General features: G+C 51.4%; 1 protein-coding gene across 1 annotated transcript; it reads left to right on the top strand.

Annotated features, from left to right (window-relative positions):
• Window positions 1-2,364: 2,364 nt before the first annotated feature.
• On the top strand, window positions 2,365-5,796 carry FAM167A (family with sequence similarity 167 member A). The gene is made up of 2 exons (XM_038771518.1): window positions 2,365-2,944; window positions 5,388-5,796. Exons 1-2 carry the CDS (start codon window positions 2,642-2,644, stop codon window positions 5,649-5,651), a joined length of 567 nt encoding a protein of 188 aa, XP_038627446.1. The 5' UTR covers window positions 2,365-2,641; the 3' UTR covers window positions 5,652-5,796.
• The last annotated feature ends 8,309 nt before the right edge of the window (window positions 5,797-14,105 follow it).

Genomic DNA, 14,105 nt, shown 5'->3' with positions numbered 1-14,105 from the left:
TACAACGAGCGATGGCTGAGTCCTGAGGGTGGGGGGCGCGGATCAGGGAAGGAGGAGGGGTTTTTGGCAGCTTTGGAAATGGGGGGAGCCTGAGCTCTGAGCGGAGGGGAGAGGTAAAGTGCCCCCGGGATAATAATAATAATAATGATAATAATAATGGTATTTGTTGAGTGCTTACTAGGTGTCAAGCACTGTTCTAAGAGCTGGGGTAGATACAAGGTGATCAGGTTGTCCCACGTGGGGCCCACAGTCTTCATCCCCATTTTCCAGATGAGGTCACCGAGGAACAGAGAAGTGAAGTGACTTGACCAAAGTCACACAGCTGACAAGTGGCCTGCTGTTGGGTAGGGACCGTCTCTATATGTTGCCAGCTTGTATTTCCCAAGCGCTTAGTCCAGTGCTCTGCACACAGTAAGCGCTCGATAAATACGATCGAATGAATGAATGAATGAAAGTGGCAGAGCCGGGATTAGAACTCACGTCCTCTGATTCCCTAGGCTGGGCTCTTGCCACTAAGCCACGCTGCATATGCACACGCGCACACACACACACACACATACACACTCTCTCTCTCTTTTTCTGTAACACACACACACACACAAACACACAGGAAGAGTGCTCCTCTGGCAATCTGTGGAGTGTGTGTGTGTGTGTTTGTGCCCTCATTGCCTCGGTCATTCATTTAATTAATTCAGTCATATCTATTGAGCATTTACTATGTGCAGAGCACTGTACTAAATGCTTGGGAGAGCACAATACAACAATCAACAGACCCATCCCCTGCCCACAATGAGCGTACAGTCTAGAAGTGGTGGGGGGGGACGACGACACAGATGTTAATAGAAATAAATAAATTACAGATGTGGGCATAGGTCCCAGTAGCAGTCTTCTCAGAGCTTTGTTCTCCGTTTACCTACATTCGGTTCCCCAGGAGTAATTAGGAACCAGACGGCCCTGTTTCCCAGACCCCAACTCCTGCCCCTTCCAGAGGAGCAGGAGGTGGAGACATTGTCTGTCTCCCCGTTCTAGACTGTGAGCCCGTTGTTGGGTAGGGATTGTCTTTATCTGTTGCCTAATTGTACTTTCCAAGCGCTTAGTACAGCGCTCTGCACACAGTAAGCGCTCAACAAATACGATTGAATGAATGAATGAATTCGGGGGAAACAGGACACCCCCCCACACACTCACACGTACGTGCACACACACACACGCATACGCACACAGATGCACACGCATGCACCCACCGTCTGGGAGTCCAGGGGTTGGCACGGTCAGCTGGTCAGGCGCTAATTCCCATTGGCATCAGCTGCGGCAGTGGTGGCAGAGGGAGCGGACTTCTCAGGGTCTCTGACCGCACCATTCCCGGCCACAACGTTTCCTGTCCGCTATAGGGAAGGAAGTGGGAATTTGTTCCCAGGAGGCCGGCAGGGAGCAGGGACACTCGGACTGACTTTGGGCCTTGCTCACTCCAGGCCCCCCAGCACAGATCCGGGTAGACTACACAAGGAAGACCCTAAATCTCGGGTTAGGAGCAGGTACAGAATAGTAATAATAATAGTGTCTATTAAGCGCTTACTATGTGCCAGGAACTGTTCTAAGCGCTGGGGTGGATACAAGCAAATCAAGTTGGACACAGTCTCTGTCCCATGTGGGGCTCAGAGGCTCAATCTCCATTTTACAGATGAGGTAACTGAGGCATGGAGATAAAAACTTTTAGACCGTGAGCCCACTGTTGGGTAGGGACTGTCTCTATATGTTGCCAATTTGTACTTCCCAAGCGCTTAGTACAGTGCTCTGCACATAGTAAGCGCTCGATAAATACGATTGATGATGATGATGATGATAATAAAAATAATAATAATGGTATTTTTTAAGCGCTTACTATGTGCCAAGCATTGTTCTGGGCACGGGGGTAGACACAGCGTAATCAGATTGCCCCACGTGTGGCTCACAGACTTAATCCCCGTTTTACAGATGAGGTCACTGAGGCACGGAGAAGTGAAGTAACTTGCCCAGGGTCACACACCAGGATTAGAGGCAGGATTAGAATCCATGACCTTCTGACTCCCAGCCCTTGCTCTATGTACTACGCCTTGCTGGGGATCAGGCAGACGTCTGAGCTGGGCGCCTGCTGTGTGCAGAGCCCTGTGCTGGGCGCCTGCTGTGTGCAGAGCACTGCACACCCAATAGAAGTAGATGGAGTGTTTGCCTTCCAGGGGTCTCATTTTGTAGTGCAGAGTTCCCAGCTGCCGCTGATCTTCAACCCGAGCGGTTTCCTGACCGTTTCTCTGGGCCTCGTCCAACCCCGCACCCTCTAAGAGGCCCCGGGCCCTGCGGCAGAGGGAGGACAGGGGCAGACTTGCACCCCCAGGCCCACCCCCGCCCCCGCCGGGAGGGCACAATCCTCTTGCCAAGCAGGCCTCCCTACGCGCCACCTGCCTCGTCCTGCCCATCGCCAGTGCCAGGCCCGGAGGCCCGGGAGGGGTGGTGGGATGGGGAGGGGCGGCTGCCACTCAAGCTTCGTGTCTCTCTTTGTCGTCTCCAGGGCCCCAGATCGGGGGTCCGGCCCCCGGGCCCCACCCCAGCAGGCTCGCCCACTCCAGCCTGGGCCCCATGACCTCTCGGAGGGCTGGGCTGTAGCATGGCGGCGCCCCGGATCCAGGTGGAGGCCCCGGAAGATGGGGAGGGGCCCGGGTCGACCCCTGCCCCGGGGGGTCACCTTCGCAGCCTCAAGACCCTGACGGAGAAGCTGCGGCTGGAGACTCGGCGCCCATCCTACCTGGAGTGGCGGGGGCGGCTGGAGGGGAGTGCCCGGCCGGGCCCTGACTCCGACTCGGACCCCGGCCCCAGCCCACCCGGGGACCAGCGGCCCCCACCCGCCTCGGCCCCGCTGGTCGGCTTCCAGAGCGTGGGCGAGGCCCTGGGTTGGCTCAAGAAGGAGCTGGTGAGTGTGTATGGACGTATGTGCATGCATGTGCACATGTATGTGAATGCGTGTATAGGTGCACAGGGGGGTGTGCGTGTGTCCCCTCTTACGGGTGTTCCCGAATTGCCGGGGTATCCCCCACCCCGTCCCCACTTAAACCCGGAGGGCTCCCCGTAGCCTGGCCTTGGCTTCAAAAGAGGCCCATTTAAACGGCAATACGATTTAAGAGGCGACCCCACCGAAAAGGAGACCCCCCCCATAGTAGTAATGGTATTTATTAAATGCTTACTGTGTGCAGAGCACTGTGCCAAGCCAATACCACGGAGTCCCCATTGAAACAGGGACTCCAATTCAACAAAGCTCCCATTGAAAGGGAGACCTCCATTTTCTGTTTTATGGAATTTATTAAGTGCTTACTATGTACTAAGTGATACAAACTAGTCAGGTGGGACACAGCCCATGTCCCACATGAGGCTCACAGTCTCAATCCCCATTTTACAGATGAGGTAACTGAGGCACAGAGGAAGTGAAGTGACTTGTCCCAGGTCACACAGCAGACGAGTGGTGGAGCTGGGATTAGAACCCATGCCCTTCTGATTCCCAGTCCCAGGCTCTATCCTCTACACCACACTGCTTCCCTCCCCTCCCTCGGGACTCACAGCCTTAATCCCATTTTAAAGATGAGGCAACTGAGGCCCAGAGAAGTGAAATGGCATGCCTAAGGTCACCCGGCATGCGTGTGGCAGAACCAGGATCCTCTGACTCCCAGGATGGTGATCTTTTCCACGAGGCCACACTGCTTCTCTCCCCTCCCTCGGGTGTCAGTCTTGATCCCCTTTTTAAAATGAGGTCACTGAGGCCCAGAGATGTGAAGTGACGTGCCCAAGTTCGCCCAGAAGACACGTGGTAGAGCTGGGATTAGAACTCAGGTCCTCAGATTCCCAGGCCTATGCTCTATCCATTATCCACGCTGCTTCTCTCGCCCACTCCCCACCTTTTTAGAGAAGCCACCTGTTTTAGTCCCTCTAGACTATAAGCTCCTTGTGAGCAGGGAATTTGTCTGCTTATTGTTGTATTGTACTCTCCTAAGTGTTGAGTACAGTGCTCTGCACACAGTAAGCACTCAATAAATACGATTGGATGAAGGAATGCACACAGTAAGCGCTTAATAAATATGAATGAATGAATGCACATAGCAAGTGCTTAATAAAGATGAATGAATGGAGGAATGACTGAATGAATGAAGGAAGGAAGGAAGGAATGAGAGAATGAATGAACGAATGAAGGAAGGAAGGAATGCAAATAGTAAGTGCTTAGTAAATATGAAAGAAGGAAGGAAGGAATGACAATGAAGAAAGGAAGGAAAGAAGGAAGGAAGGGAGGAAGGAAAGAAGGGAGGGAGGGGGGCAGGAAGGCAGGAAGGAAGGAAGGAAGGAAGGAAGGAGAGAATGAATGAAGGAAGGAAGGAATGCACATAGTAAGTGCTTAATAAATATGAAGGAAGGAAGGGAGGGAGGGAGGGAGGAAGGAAGGGAGGAAGGAAGGAAAGAAGGAAGGAAAGAAAGAGAAAGAAAAGAAAAAGAGAAAGAGAGAGAGAGGAAGGGAGGAAGGAAGGAAAGAAGGAAGGAAAGAGGGAGGGAGGGAGAGAGAAAGGGAGAGAAAGAGAAAAAAAGAAAGGAAGGAAGGCAGGGAGGGAGGGAGGAAGGAAGGAAGGGAGGAAGGAAGGGAGGAAGGAAGGAAGGAAGGAAGGAAGGAAGGAAGGAAGGAAGGAAAGAAGGAAAAAGAAAGAAAGAAAGAGAGAGAGAGAGAGGAAGGAAGGAAGGAAGGAAAAAGAAATAGAGAGAGAGAGAAGAAGGGAGGAAGGAAGGAAAGAGGGAGGGAGGGAGAGGGAGGGAAAGAGAAAAAAAAGAAAAGAAAGAAAGGAAGGAAGAAAGAAAGAAAGAAAGGAAGGAAGGAAGAAGGAAAGAGAGAAAGAAAGAAAGAAAGAAAGAAAAAGAAAGAAAGAAAGAAAGAAAGAAAAAGAAAGGAAGGAAGGAAGGAAGGAAGGAAAGAAGGAAGGAAAGAGGGAGGGAGGGAGATGGAGGGAAAGAGAAAATAAGAAAAAGAAAGGAAGGAAGAAAGAAAGGAAGAAGGAAAGAGAAAAAGAAAGAAAGAAAGAAAGAAAGAAAGAAAGAAAGAAAGAAAGAAAGAAAGAAAAAGAAAGAAAGAGAGAAAGAGAAAGGAAGAAAGAAAAAGAGAGAGAGAAAGGAAGGAAGGAAAGAGAAAGAAAGAAGAGAGAGAGGAAGGAAGGAAAGAAAGAAAGAAAGAAAGAAAGAAAGAAAGAAAGAAAGAAAGAAAGAAAGAAAAATAAAGAAAAGAAATGCAGACAAGACAGTTTTAGTGCGGCGGGGGAGGGGGCGGGGGGGGACGCGGGCGCCCTCCAGCGGCGCCCGTCCGCCTGTGCCCCGTGCGCCCCCTGCAGGCGGAGATGCGCGTGCAGGACGAGCAGCTGGCCCGGCAGCTGATGCGCCTGCGCACGGACATCCACCAGCTGAAGATCGAGCAGACCTGCCACCTGCACCGGCGGATGCTCAACGACGCCACCTACGGGCTGGAGGAGCGGGACGAGCTGTCCGACCTCTTCTGCGACTCGCCGCTCGCCTCCTCCTTCAGCCTGTCCGCCCCGCTCAAGGTCATCGGGGTCACCAAGATGAACATCAACTCCCGCAGGTTCTCCCTCTGCTGACCGCGGCGGCGCCAGGACCAGCCTCAGCCGGGGCACCAGGGCAGAACTGTGGGCATCTGGTCATAACGATAACGATGAGGATGGTATTTGTTAAGCGCTTTCCCTGTGCCAACCACTGTGCTAAGCGCTGGGGGGAATACAAGGTGCTCAGGGTGTCCCACGTGGTGTCCACAGTCTTCCTCTCCATTTTGCAGATGAGGGAGCTGAGGCACAGGGAAGTTAGGTGACTTGCCCAAAGTCACACAGCTGCTAAGTGGCAGAGCTGGGATTAGAACCCCCAGGCCCATGCCCTTTCCACCGAGCCACGCTGTTAAGCGCTTACTAGGTGCCAGGCACTGTACTAAGCGCTGGGGTGGGTCCGAGCAAATCGGGCTGAACCCAGTCCCCGGCCCACAGGGGGCTCACAGTGCCCGCCGGGCTTAGAGCACTGTACTGAGCGCTTGGGAGAGTACATAGGGAAGCAGCGTGGCTTAGTGGCAAGATCCCGGGCTTGGGAGTCAGAGGTCGTGGGTTCTAATCCCGGCTCTGCCACATGTCAGCTGTGTGACCCTGAGCCAGCCACTTAACTTCCCTGTGCCTCAATGAGCTCGTCTGCAAAATGGGAATTAGGATTGTGAGCCCCTCGTGGGATAACCTGGTGACCTCATATCTACCCCAGCGCTTAGAACGGTGCTTGGCACATAGTAAGCGCTTAAGAAATGCCATCGTTGTTGTTATTTTTAGGCACGGTCCCTGCTCTCCAGGAGCTTACAGTCCACTAGGTGCAAAGCACTGTACTGAACACGCGGGGAGAGTGTAATAGAATTAGTAAACACAGTCCCTGCTCTCAAGGAGCTTAAAGTCGACTGTGTTCTGAACACTGTAATGAGTGTTTGGGAGAATAAACTAGAATTAGGAGGCATGGTTCCAGCCCTCAAGGAACTTGCAGTGTACTAGGTGTGCTTGGGAGAGTATAATAGAGTTAGTAAGGAGCTTATAGTCTACTGTGTGCAGAGCACTGTAATGAGCACTTGGGAAACTACAGTACGATAGTAGAAATGGTCCCTGCCTTCAAGGAGCTTATATTCTAGCAGGGGAGATAGGTGCTAAAATAAATTACAGTAGGGGAAAGAAATAGAGTATAAAAATATGTACATAAGTGCTTCGGGAGTGGGAGGGGGGCACCCAAGTGCTTAAGTGGTGTGGAAGTGTGGAGTGCTATACTGGGCACTTGTGTGCAGAACACTGGGCCGGGTGCCTGCTGTGCACAGAGTGCTATACTGGATGCCTATTTGTGTGCAGAGCCATGTACTGGGGGCTTGGGGAGCCTTCTGCCTGCTAACATTGTAATAATAATGGTATTTATTAAGTGTTTACTCTCTGCTATAAGCACTGAACAAAGAAGTGGGCTAAATACAAGGTAATCTGATGGGACACAATCTCTGTACCTTATGATCTAAGGGGAAAGAATAGGGATTCGACCCCCATTTTTCAGAGAAGGAAACTGAGGCCCAGAGAGGGTAAGTGATCTGCCCAAGGTCACACAGCAGACCGGGGCGGAGCCAGGACTAGAACCCAAGTCTCCTGATAATAATAGTAATAATAGTATTAACAATCGGTGTGGTATTTAAGTGTTTACCCTTTGACAACCACTGTAGTAAGCGGTGGGGTAGAAGAAGGACACAGTCCCTGTCCAACATGGGCTCACAGTCTAAGGTAAAGGGAGAATGAATATCTTGCCAGCGTGGCTCAGTGGAAAGAGCTTGGGCTTTGGAGTCAGAGGTCATGGGTTCAAATGCCGACTCCACCAATTGTCAGCGGTGTGACTTTGGGCAAGCCTTCTAGACTGTGAGCCCACTGTTGGGTAGGGACCATCTCTATATGTTGCCAGCTTGTACTTCCCAAGCGCTTAGTACAGTGCTCTGCTCCCAGTAAGCGCTCAATAAATATGATTGAATGAATCCCCAGCCTTGTGCTGTCTCTGTCAGACTTCATTCTCCCACGGGTGCTCTGAGAGCTCTGATCCTTTTAGAGACCCTCTCCCACGCCCGAGGGTGGGTCTGGATAGGGACACCCTAAGGAGGGGGAGATCTGTGGGGTGCCAGGGGTCTCGGGCAGAGTTGTTGCCAATTTGTACTTCCCAAGCGCTTAGTACAGTGCTCTGCACATAGTAAGCGCTCAATAAATACGATTGATTGATTGATTGGGGGGGGGTCAGAAGGAGCTCCCCTGGGGGCTGGTCCTTGGCAGTTGGGCTCTAGTCAGCCAATCTGTATCGAGCCATCAATAAAAGGTAGAGAGAGCTGTGCTAAACGCTTGTGAGAGGACAGTGGAGTTAGTAGACAGGATTTCAGCCCCCAGGGAGCTGAAAATCTACCGTGTGCAGAGCACGGTGATGGGTGTTGGGGAGACCACAGTAGAGTTAATAATGATAATAATAATAATGGCATTTGTTAAGCGCTTACTATGTGCAAAGCACTGTTCTAAGCACTGGGGGGATACAGGGTGATCAAATTGCCCCACATGGGGCTCCCAGTCTTAATCCCCATTTTACAGATGAGGTAACTGAGGCCCAGAGAAGTGAAGTGACTTGCCCAAGGTCACACAGCAGACGTGTTTACAGAGTCGGGATTCGAACCCATGACCTTGACTCCAAAGCCCGTGCTCTCTCCACTGAGCCACGCTGCTTCTCCAGACCTGATCCCTGCCCTCAGGGAGCTGACGCTGTGCTGAGCACTGAGGACAGTAGAGTTAGTAGCAAGAATCTCTGCCCTCCAGGTTCTAGCGGGGGGCTGTGGGTGGCAGCTGCCAGGTTTGGCCATCCTCCCTCTTTCCCCTCCTTCTTTGGGGGTCCTCAAGAAGCAACACTGACAGCCCACCGGGGCCCGGCTGAGACACCAGCGGGAGCACAGCTTGGGGCCCTCGGGGAGGAGGCAAGGGAGTAGAGAAGCAGCGTGGCTTAATCATCATCATCATCATCATCATCAATCATATTTATTGAGCGCTTACTATGTGCAGAGCACTGTACTAAGCGCTTGGGAAGTACAAATTGGCAACATATAGAGACAGTCCCTACCCAACAGTGGGCTCACAGTCTAAAAGGGGGAGACAGAGAACAAAACCAAACATACTAACAAAATAAAATAGGATAGATATGTAGAAATAAATTAAATAGATAAATAGAGTAAAAAAATATGTACAAACATATATACATATATACAGGTGCTGTGGGGAAGGGAGGGAGGTAAGATGGGGGGATGGAGAGGGGGACGAGGGGGAGAGGAAGGAAGGGGCTCAGTCTGGGAAGGCCTCCTGGAGGAGGTGAGCTCTCAGCAGGGCCTTGAAGGGAGGAAGAGAGCTAGCTTGGCGGATGGGCAGAGGGAGGCCATTCCAGGCCCGGGGGATGACGTGGGCCGGGGGTCGATGGCGGGACAGCCGAGAGCGAGGTACGGTGAGGAGATCAGCGGTGGAGGAGCGGAGGGTGCGGACTGGGCTGTAGAAGGAGAGAAGGGAGGTGAGGTAGGAGGGGGCGAGGTGATGGAAAGACCCCGGGCTTGGGAGTCATAGGTCGTGGCTTCTAATCCCAACTCCGCCACTTTTCAGCTGTGTGACTTTGGGCAAGTCTCCATGTTTTGTTTTGCCGTCCGTCTCCCCCTTCTAGACCGTGAGCCCGGTGTTGGGCAGGGACCGCCTCTAGATGTACTTCCCAAGCGCTTAGTCCAGTGCTCTGCACGCAGTAAGCGCTCAATAAATGCGATGGAATGAACTTCACTGTGCCTCAGTTACCTCATCAAGGAAAATGGGGATGAAGATGTGAGCCCCATGTGGGACAACCTGATTACCTTGTAGCTCCGCCAGCGCTTCTCATAGTAAGCGCTTAACAAATACCATTATTATTATTAGTAGGGGAGCACAGGTCGGGGGTGACAGTGCCCATGGGGAGCATGGCTCTGGGCCCATGAGGAGTTCGGCTCAAGGTTCACAGGGTGCCCAGCGACGGAATCATGGATTCAGGCTCACAGGGAACAGGGGAGCACTGGCTGCCGACTGCTCTCTGAGGGTCTCTGGGGAGGGTCCCAGTCCTGGACCCCTGGGTGAGGCAGAGGCCGGAGAGAGGGGGCTGCCGAGGGTCCCTCCTCCCCCTACTCAGCTTGGGGAGACCGAGTGGGAGAGGGGTCTGGGGTCCAGCGGGCCGGAGTTGGCCGCTTTGCCATCCCTGGGGCCCCTTCCCCGACTAACCACTTTTCCGTGGCTGTGGGCAGGTTCTTCTTCTGTTTCCTACTGTAATGGGTTTCTGTGCTGCTGTTAGAGAAAAGCAAATTAAAAGTATCAAAATAAAGTGCGTGTCCATTTAAGGAGGGCAAGGGCTGGGATTTTGGAGTTGGGGGGAGAGGAGGCAGCCTTCGGGGGTCCCACTGAAAAGGCACTTGGGTCAGCCCCCTGCCTTCAAGCAGGACAGTCCCAGAAGGACTCTCCCATTTGCTCCATAAACCTGCCACCGCAGACCACCTTTGGTGTGTAGGGGGGAGGGATTGACTCTCCCGGAGGGACGTCCCCCTTTTAGACTGTGAGCCCACTGTTGGGTAGGGACTGTCTCCATATGTTGCCAATTTGTACTTCCCAAGAGCTTAGTACAGTGCTCTGCACATAGTAAGCGCTCAATAAATACGATTGATGATGATGATGATGATATGGGACGGGGGCGGGGGGCATGCAGTCTTACTGACCCTGTGCCAGGGATGGGGGTCAATCAATCATATTTATTGAGAATTTACCTTGTGCAGAGTGCAGTACTTGGGAGAATACAGTAGAACAGAGTTAATAGCCACGTTCCCTGCCCATAATGAGCTTTCAGTCTAGAGGGGAAGACATACATTCATATAAATAAATAAACAACGGTTATGGACATAATCTGTGGCATGGAGGGAGGGGTGAATAAAGGGGATAAATCCAAGTTCCAGGGTCCCTCGGCCTCTCCTCCGCCATCACCCTGTAGCTCCTCCGATAGGGAAGATCAGTCATCAGTAATATTATTACCTGGTTGGCTGCCGTGTCCTGTGCTAAACGTTGGGTGGGTATAGTTGAAAAAAAAAACACCACCAATCCTGCCTTCAAGGAGTTCTCAGTCTTTTCGGAAGTAAATTGATACTGGAAAAGAGGTCAGGGGATACCGGCTATAAACACCTCCCTGCTCAGGATCTGGAAAAGAGGTCTGATGGAGTCAGGGGATACCGGCTATAATAACCTCCCTGCTCGGGATTGGGACAGAGAATTATATTGATATTATCACTGTCGTGTTGATTCGGCACTTACTCTGTGTCAAGCACTGTGCTAAGTGCTGAGGTGGATACAAGATGATCAGATTGGAACAAAGTCCCTGGCCCGTCAACAAGGTGGGAGGGCCGGAATCTTATCCCCATTTTACAGAGGAGGTAACTGAGGCCCCGAGAGGGTAAGATACTTGCTCGAGGTCACACAGCATGGCCATGGCAGAATGGCGATTGGGCCTGGGTCGCTCAGCATCTCGGGGGAGTGGGTCCCCTGCCCGAGGGGGTCCGTTTGACGTGTGAGACCATTTTATTTCCCCCTCCCTCACCCTGCCCCTTGAGATCCTTGGAGAAGCAGCGTGGCTCAGTGGAAAGATCACGGGGTTTGGAGTCAGAGGTCATGGGTTCGAATCCCGGCTCCGCCACATGTCTGCTGTGTGACCTTGGGCAAGTCACTTAACTTCTCTGAGCCTCAGTTACCTCATCTGTAAAATGGGGACTAAGACTGTGAGCCCCACGTGGGACAACCTGATCACTTTGTACCCCCCCAGCGCTTAGAACAGTGCTTTGCACGTAGTAAGCGCTTAACAAATGCCAACGTTATTATTATTATTATTATTATCCAGGAGGAGGGGAGGCAAGGGATGGGGGAGTAGTGAGGGGAGGGGATCTGGACCAGCACAAACAGCGTCCCCAGACCTGACCCTCCTTCCCTTCCCCACAGCACCTGTATATATGTATATATGTTTGTACATATTTATTGCTCTATTTATTTATTTATTTATTTATTTTGCTTGTACATATCTATTCTATTTATTTTATTTTGTTAGTATGTTTGGTTGTGTTCTCTGTCTCCCCCTTTTAGACTGTGAGCCCACTGTTGGGTAGGGACCGTCTGTATATGTTGCCAACTTGGACTTCCCAAGCGCTTAGTACAGTGCTCCGCACACAGTAAGCGCTCAATAAATACGATTGATGATGATGATCATCATCATCATCAATAGTGATTTGGGAAAGACAAAGAGTGGAGCCGTTGCGCCCCCTGCTGGCCGCTCGCTATTTCTGCTCCAGCGGGTTTGGGGGGTTCATTCATTCAATCGTATTTATTGAGCGCTTACTGTGTGCAAAGCGGTGTGCAAAGGGGCCTGTGCTCACAGCAGAGAGGAGCCGCTCTGGGAGCAGAAACCCCCAGGGGATCCTGCCCCTTGTCGACTGTGTGATCTTGGGCGAGTCACTTAACTTCTCTGGGCCTCAGTTCCCTCATCTGTAAAATGGGGATGAGGCCTGCGAGCCCCATGCGGGACACGGACTGGGTCCAACCCGACTATCTTGTATCTGCCCCAGTGATTAGAACGGCGTCTGGCGCATTCATTCATTCAGTCGTATTTATTGAGCGCTTACTGTGTGCAGAGCACTGGACTGAGCGCTTGGGAAGTACAAGTTGGCCACATCTAGAGACGGTCCCTGCCCAACAGTGGGCTCACAGTCTAGAAGGGGGAGACAGAGAACAAAACAAAACGTATTAACAAAATAAAATAAATAGAATAAACATGTACAAATAAAATAGAGTAATAAATACATACAAACATATATACAGGTATGTATATATGTGTATATATGTATACACTATGTATATATACATAGTAAGCGCTTAGCAAGTACCAAAAGTACTCATTATTATTAATCAATTAATCAATTATTATTAATCATTATTATTAATTAATTAATTATTAGCAAATGCTGGTCCACCCCGACTCCAGAAGGACCCATGTCCAGCAAGATGGTCACCGGCCACTTGGGCACTCAGCAGTTCAGGCTTGTGGAGAGCCTGAAAGAGGAGGAAGGCAAGGTCAGAAGTAGTGGGATCTACTTCTGTAGCAGTGGGTAGAGCACGGGCCTTTGAATGAGAGGACCTGGGTTCTAATAACGCCTCCACCATGTGTCTGCTGTGTGACATTGGGCAAATCACTTCACTTCTTTACACTGTAAACCTCCCTCTAGACTGTAAGCTCACTGTGGGCAGGGAACACGTCTACCAACTGTTATATTGTAGAGTTATATTCTCCCAAGCGCTTTGTATAGTGCTCTGCACACAGGAAGCGTTCAATAAATATAATTGATTGATTCACAGCCCCATTTCCCTCCTCCGTAAAATGGGGATTCAGACCGCGAGCCCCACGTGGGACATGGATTGGGTCTAATTTGATTAGCTTGCGCCGACCAGAAGCCTTAGTAAAGTGCCTGGCACATAGTAAATGCCTAACAAATGCCTTTTTTTTTAAAAAAAAAAAAAGGCTTCTGGATCCAAGTGGGACTGGGCCTGCTGTCTTCCTTCTGCTGCAGCGGGGAAGACTGCTATTGCTGGGTTTGTTTCCATGCGCGCATGTGTGTCGCATGGTGGGAATGGGAATCTGGAGAGCCAGTCCGTTGGGAGAAGGGAGAGAAGAATTTTGCTCTGTTGCTAGGAGACTGATCTCCCTGGTTCCCAGGTGATGCTGCTCCCCACATCCTTAGGGAACAACGCAGGATTGTTCAGGGTTTCGATTTGGTTTGGTGTTTCAGTGGGGCTCAGGGGGGTTGGGACATATCCAAGGATGGGTGGTCCATGCCGGCTCACTGGGGAGAGGCAGGGTTGGAGAGGGGAGAGTCAGGGGTGTTGGATGGTCCATCCTGGGTCACTGAGAGAGAGTCAGAGGTGTTAGACAATCTATCCCCAACCCTGTGGCTGAAGAGGGGAGTATCAGGGGTGTTGGATGGTCCGTCCTGCGTCACTGAGGCAGAGTCAGGGGTGTTAGATGATCTATCTCCAACCCTGTGGCTGAATTTCTAAGGGAGCAGCCAGCAAACTGTTCCTCCCAGCGTCCTGGTTCCCCTGTTGGAAACAGAGTTTGGGCTAAACAGGTGGCTAAAAGGTCATAAATTCAACTCATGTACGCGTTAAGTTGTCGAAGCAGAATCAAGCAGAAAGCAAAACGGGATATTGGTCCTTTAAGAGGGACTGCCACCGGTGATTTAGCAGCAGTTTCTTAGCAACAGGATAACAGATTAGATTATTTCCCCTGGCTTCTGACCCCATTTCCCCCTGCTGATTTCCCAGTACGGTGCCCTGCACAGAGAAAGTGCTCGGAGCAGTTAGAAGGATTGGCCGGTCCTGGAGCGCTCAGTATAGTGGTGTACATACGGAAGGCGCTCCATAGTGTCCTGCATA

The sequence above is a fragment of the Tachyglossus aculeatus genome, chromosome X2, assembly GCF_015852505.1.
Source record: "Tachyglossus aculeatus isolate mTacAcu1 chromosome X2, mTacAcu1.pri, whole genome shotgun sequence".
NCBI lineage: Eukaryota > Metazoa > Chordata > Mammalia > Monotremata > Tachyglossidae > Tachyglossus > Tachyglossus aculeatus.
Note: the sequence above shows the minus strand (reverse complement) of the source record. Positions and strands in the feature narration are given on the sequence as shown.

Bases quoted from the DNA above. Each gene is read 5' to 3' on its own strand.
- FAM167A (XM_038771518.1), top strand. From the start codon at position 2,642: ATGGCGGCGCCCCGGATCCAGGTGGAGGCCCCGGAAGATGGGGAGGGG. The intron at 2,945-5,387 runs GTGAGTGTGTAT...CGCCCCCTGCAG, and splicing joins GTTGGCTCAAGAAGGAGCTG to GCGGAGATGCGCGTGCAGGA.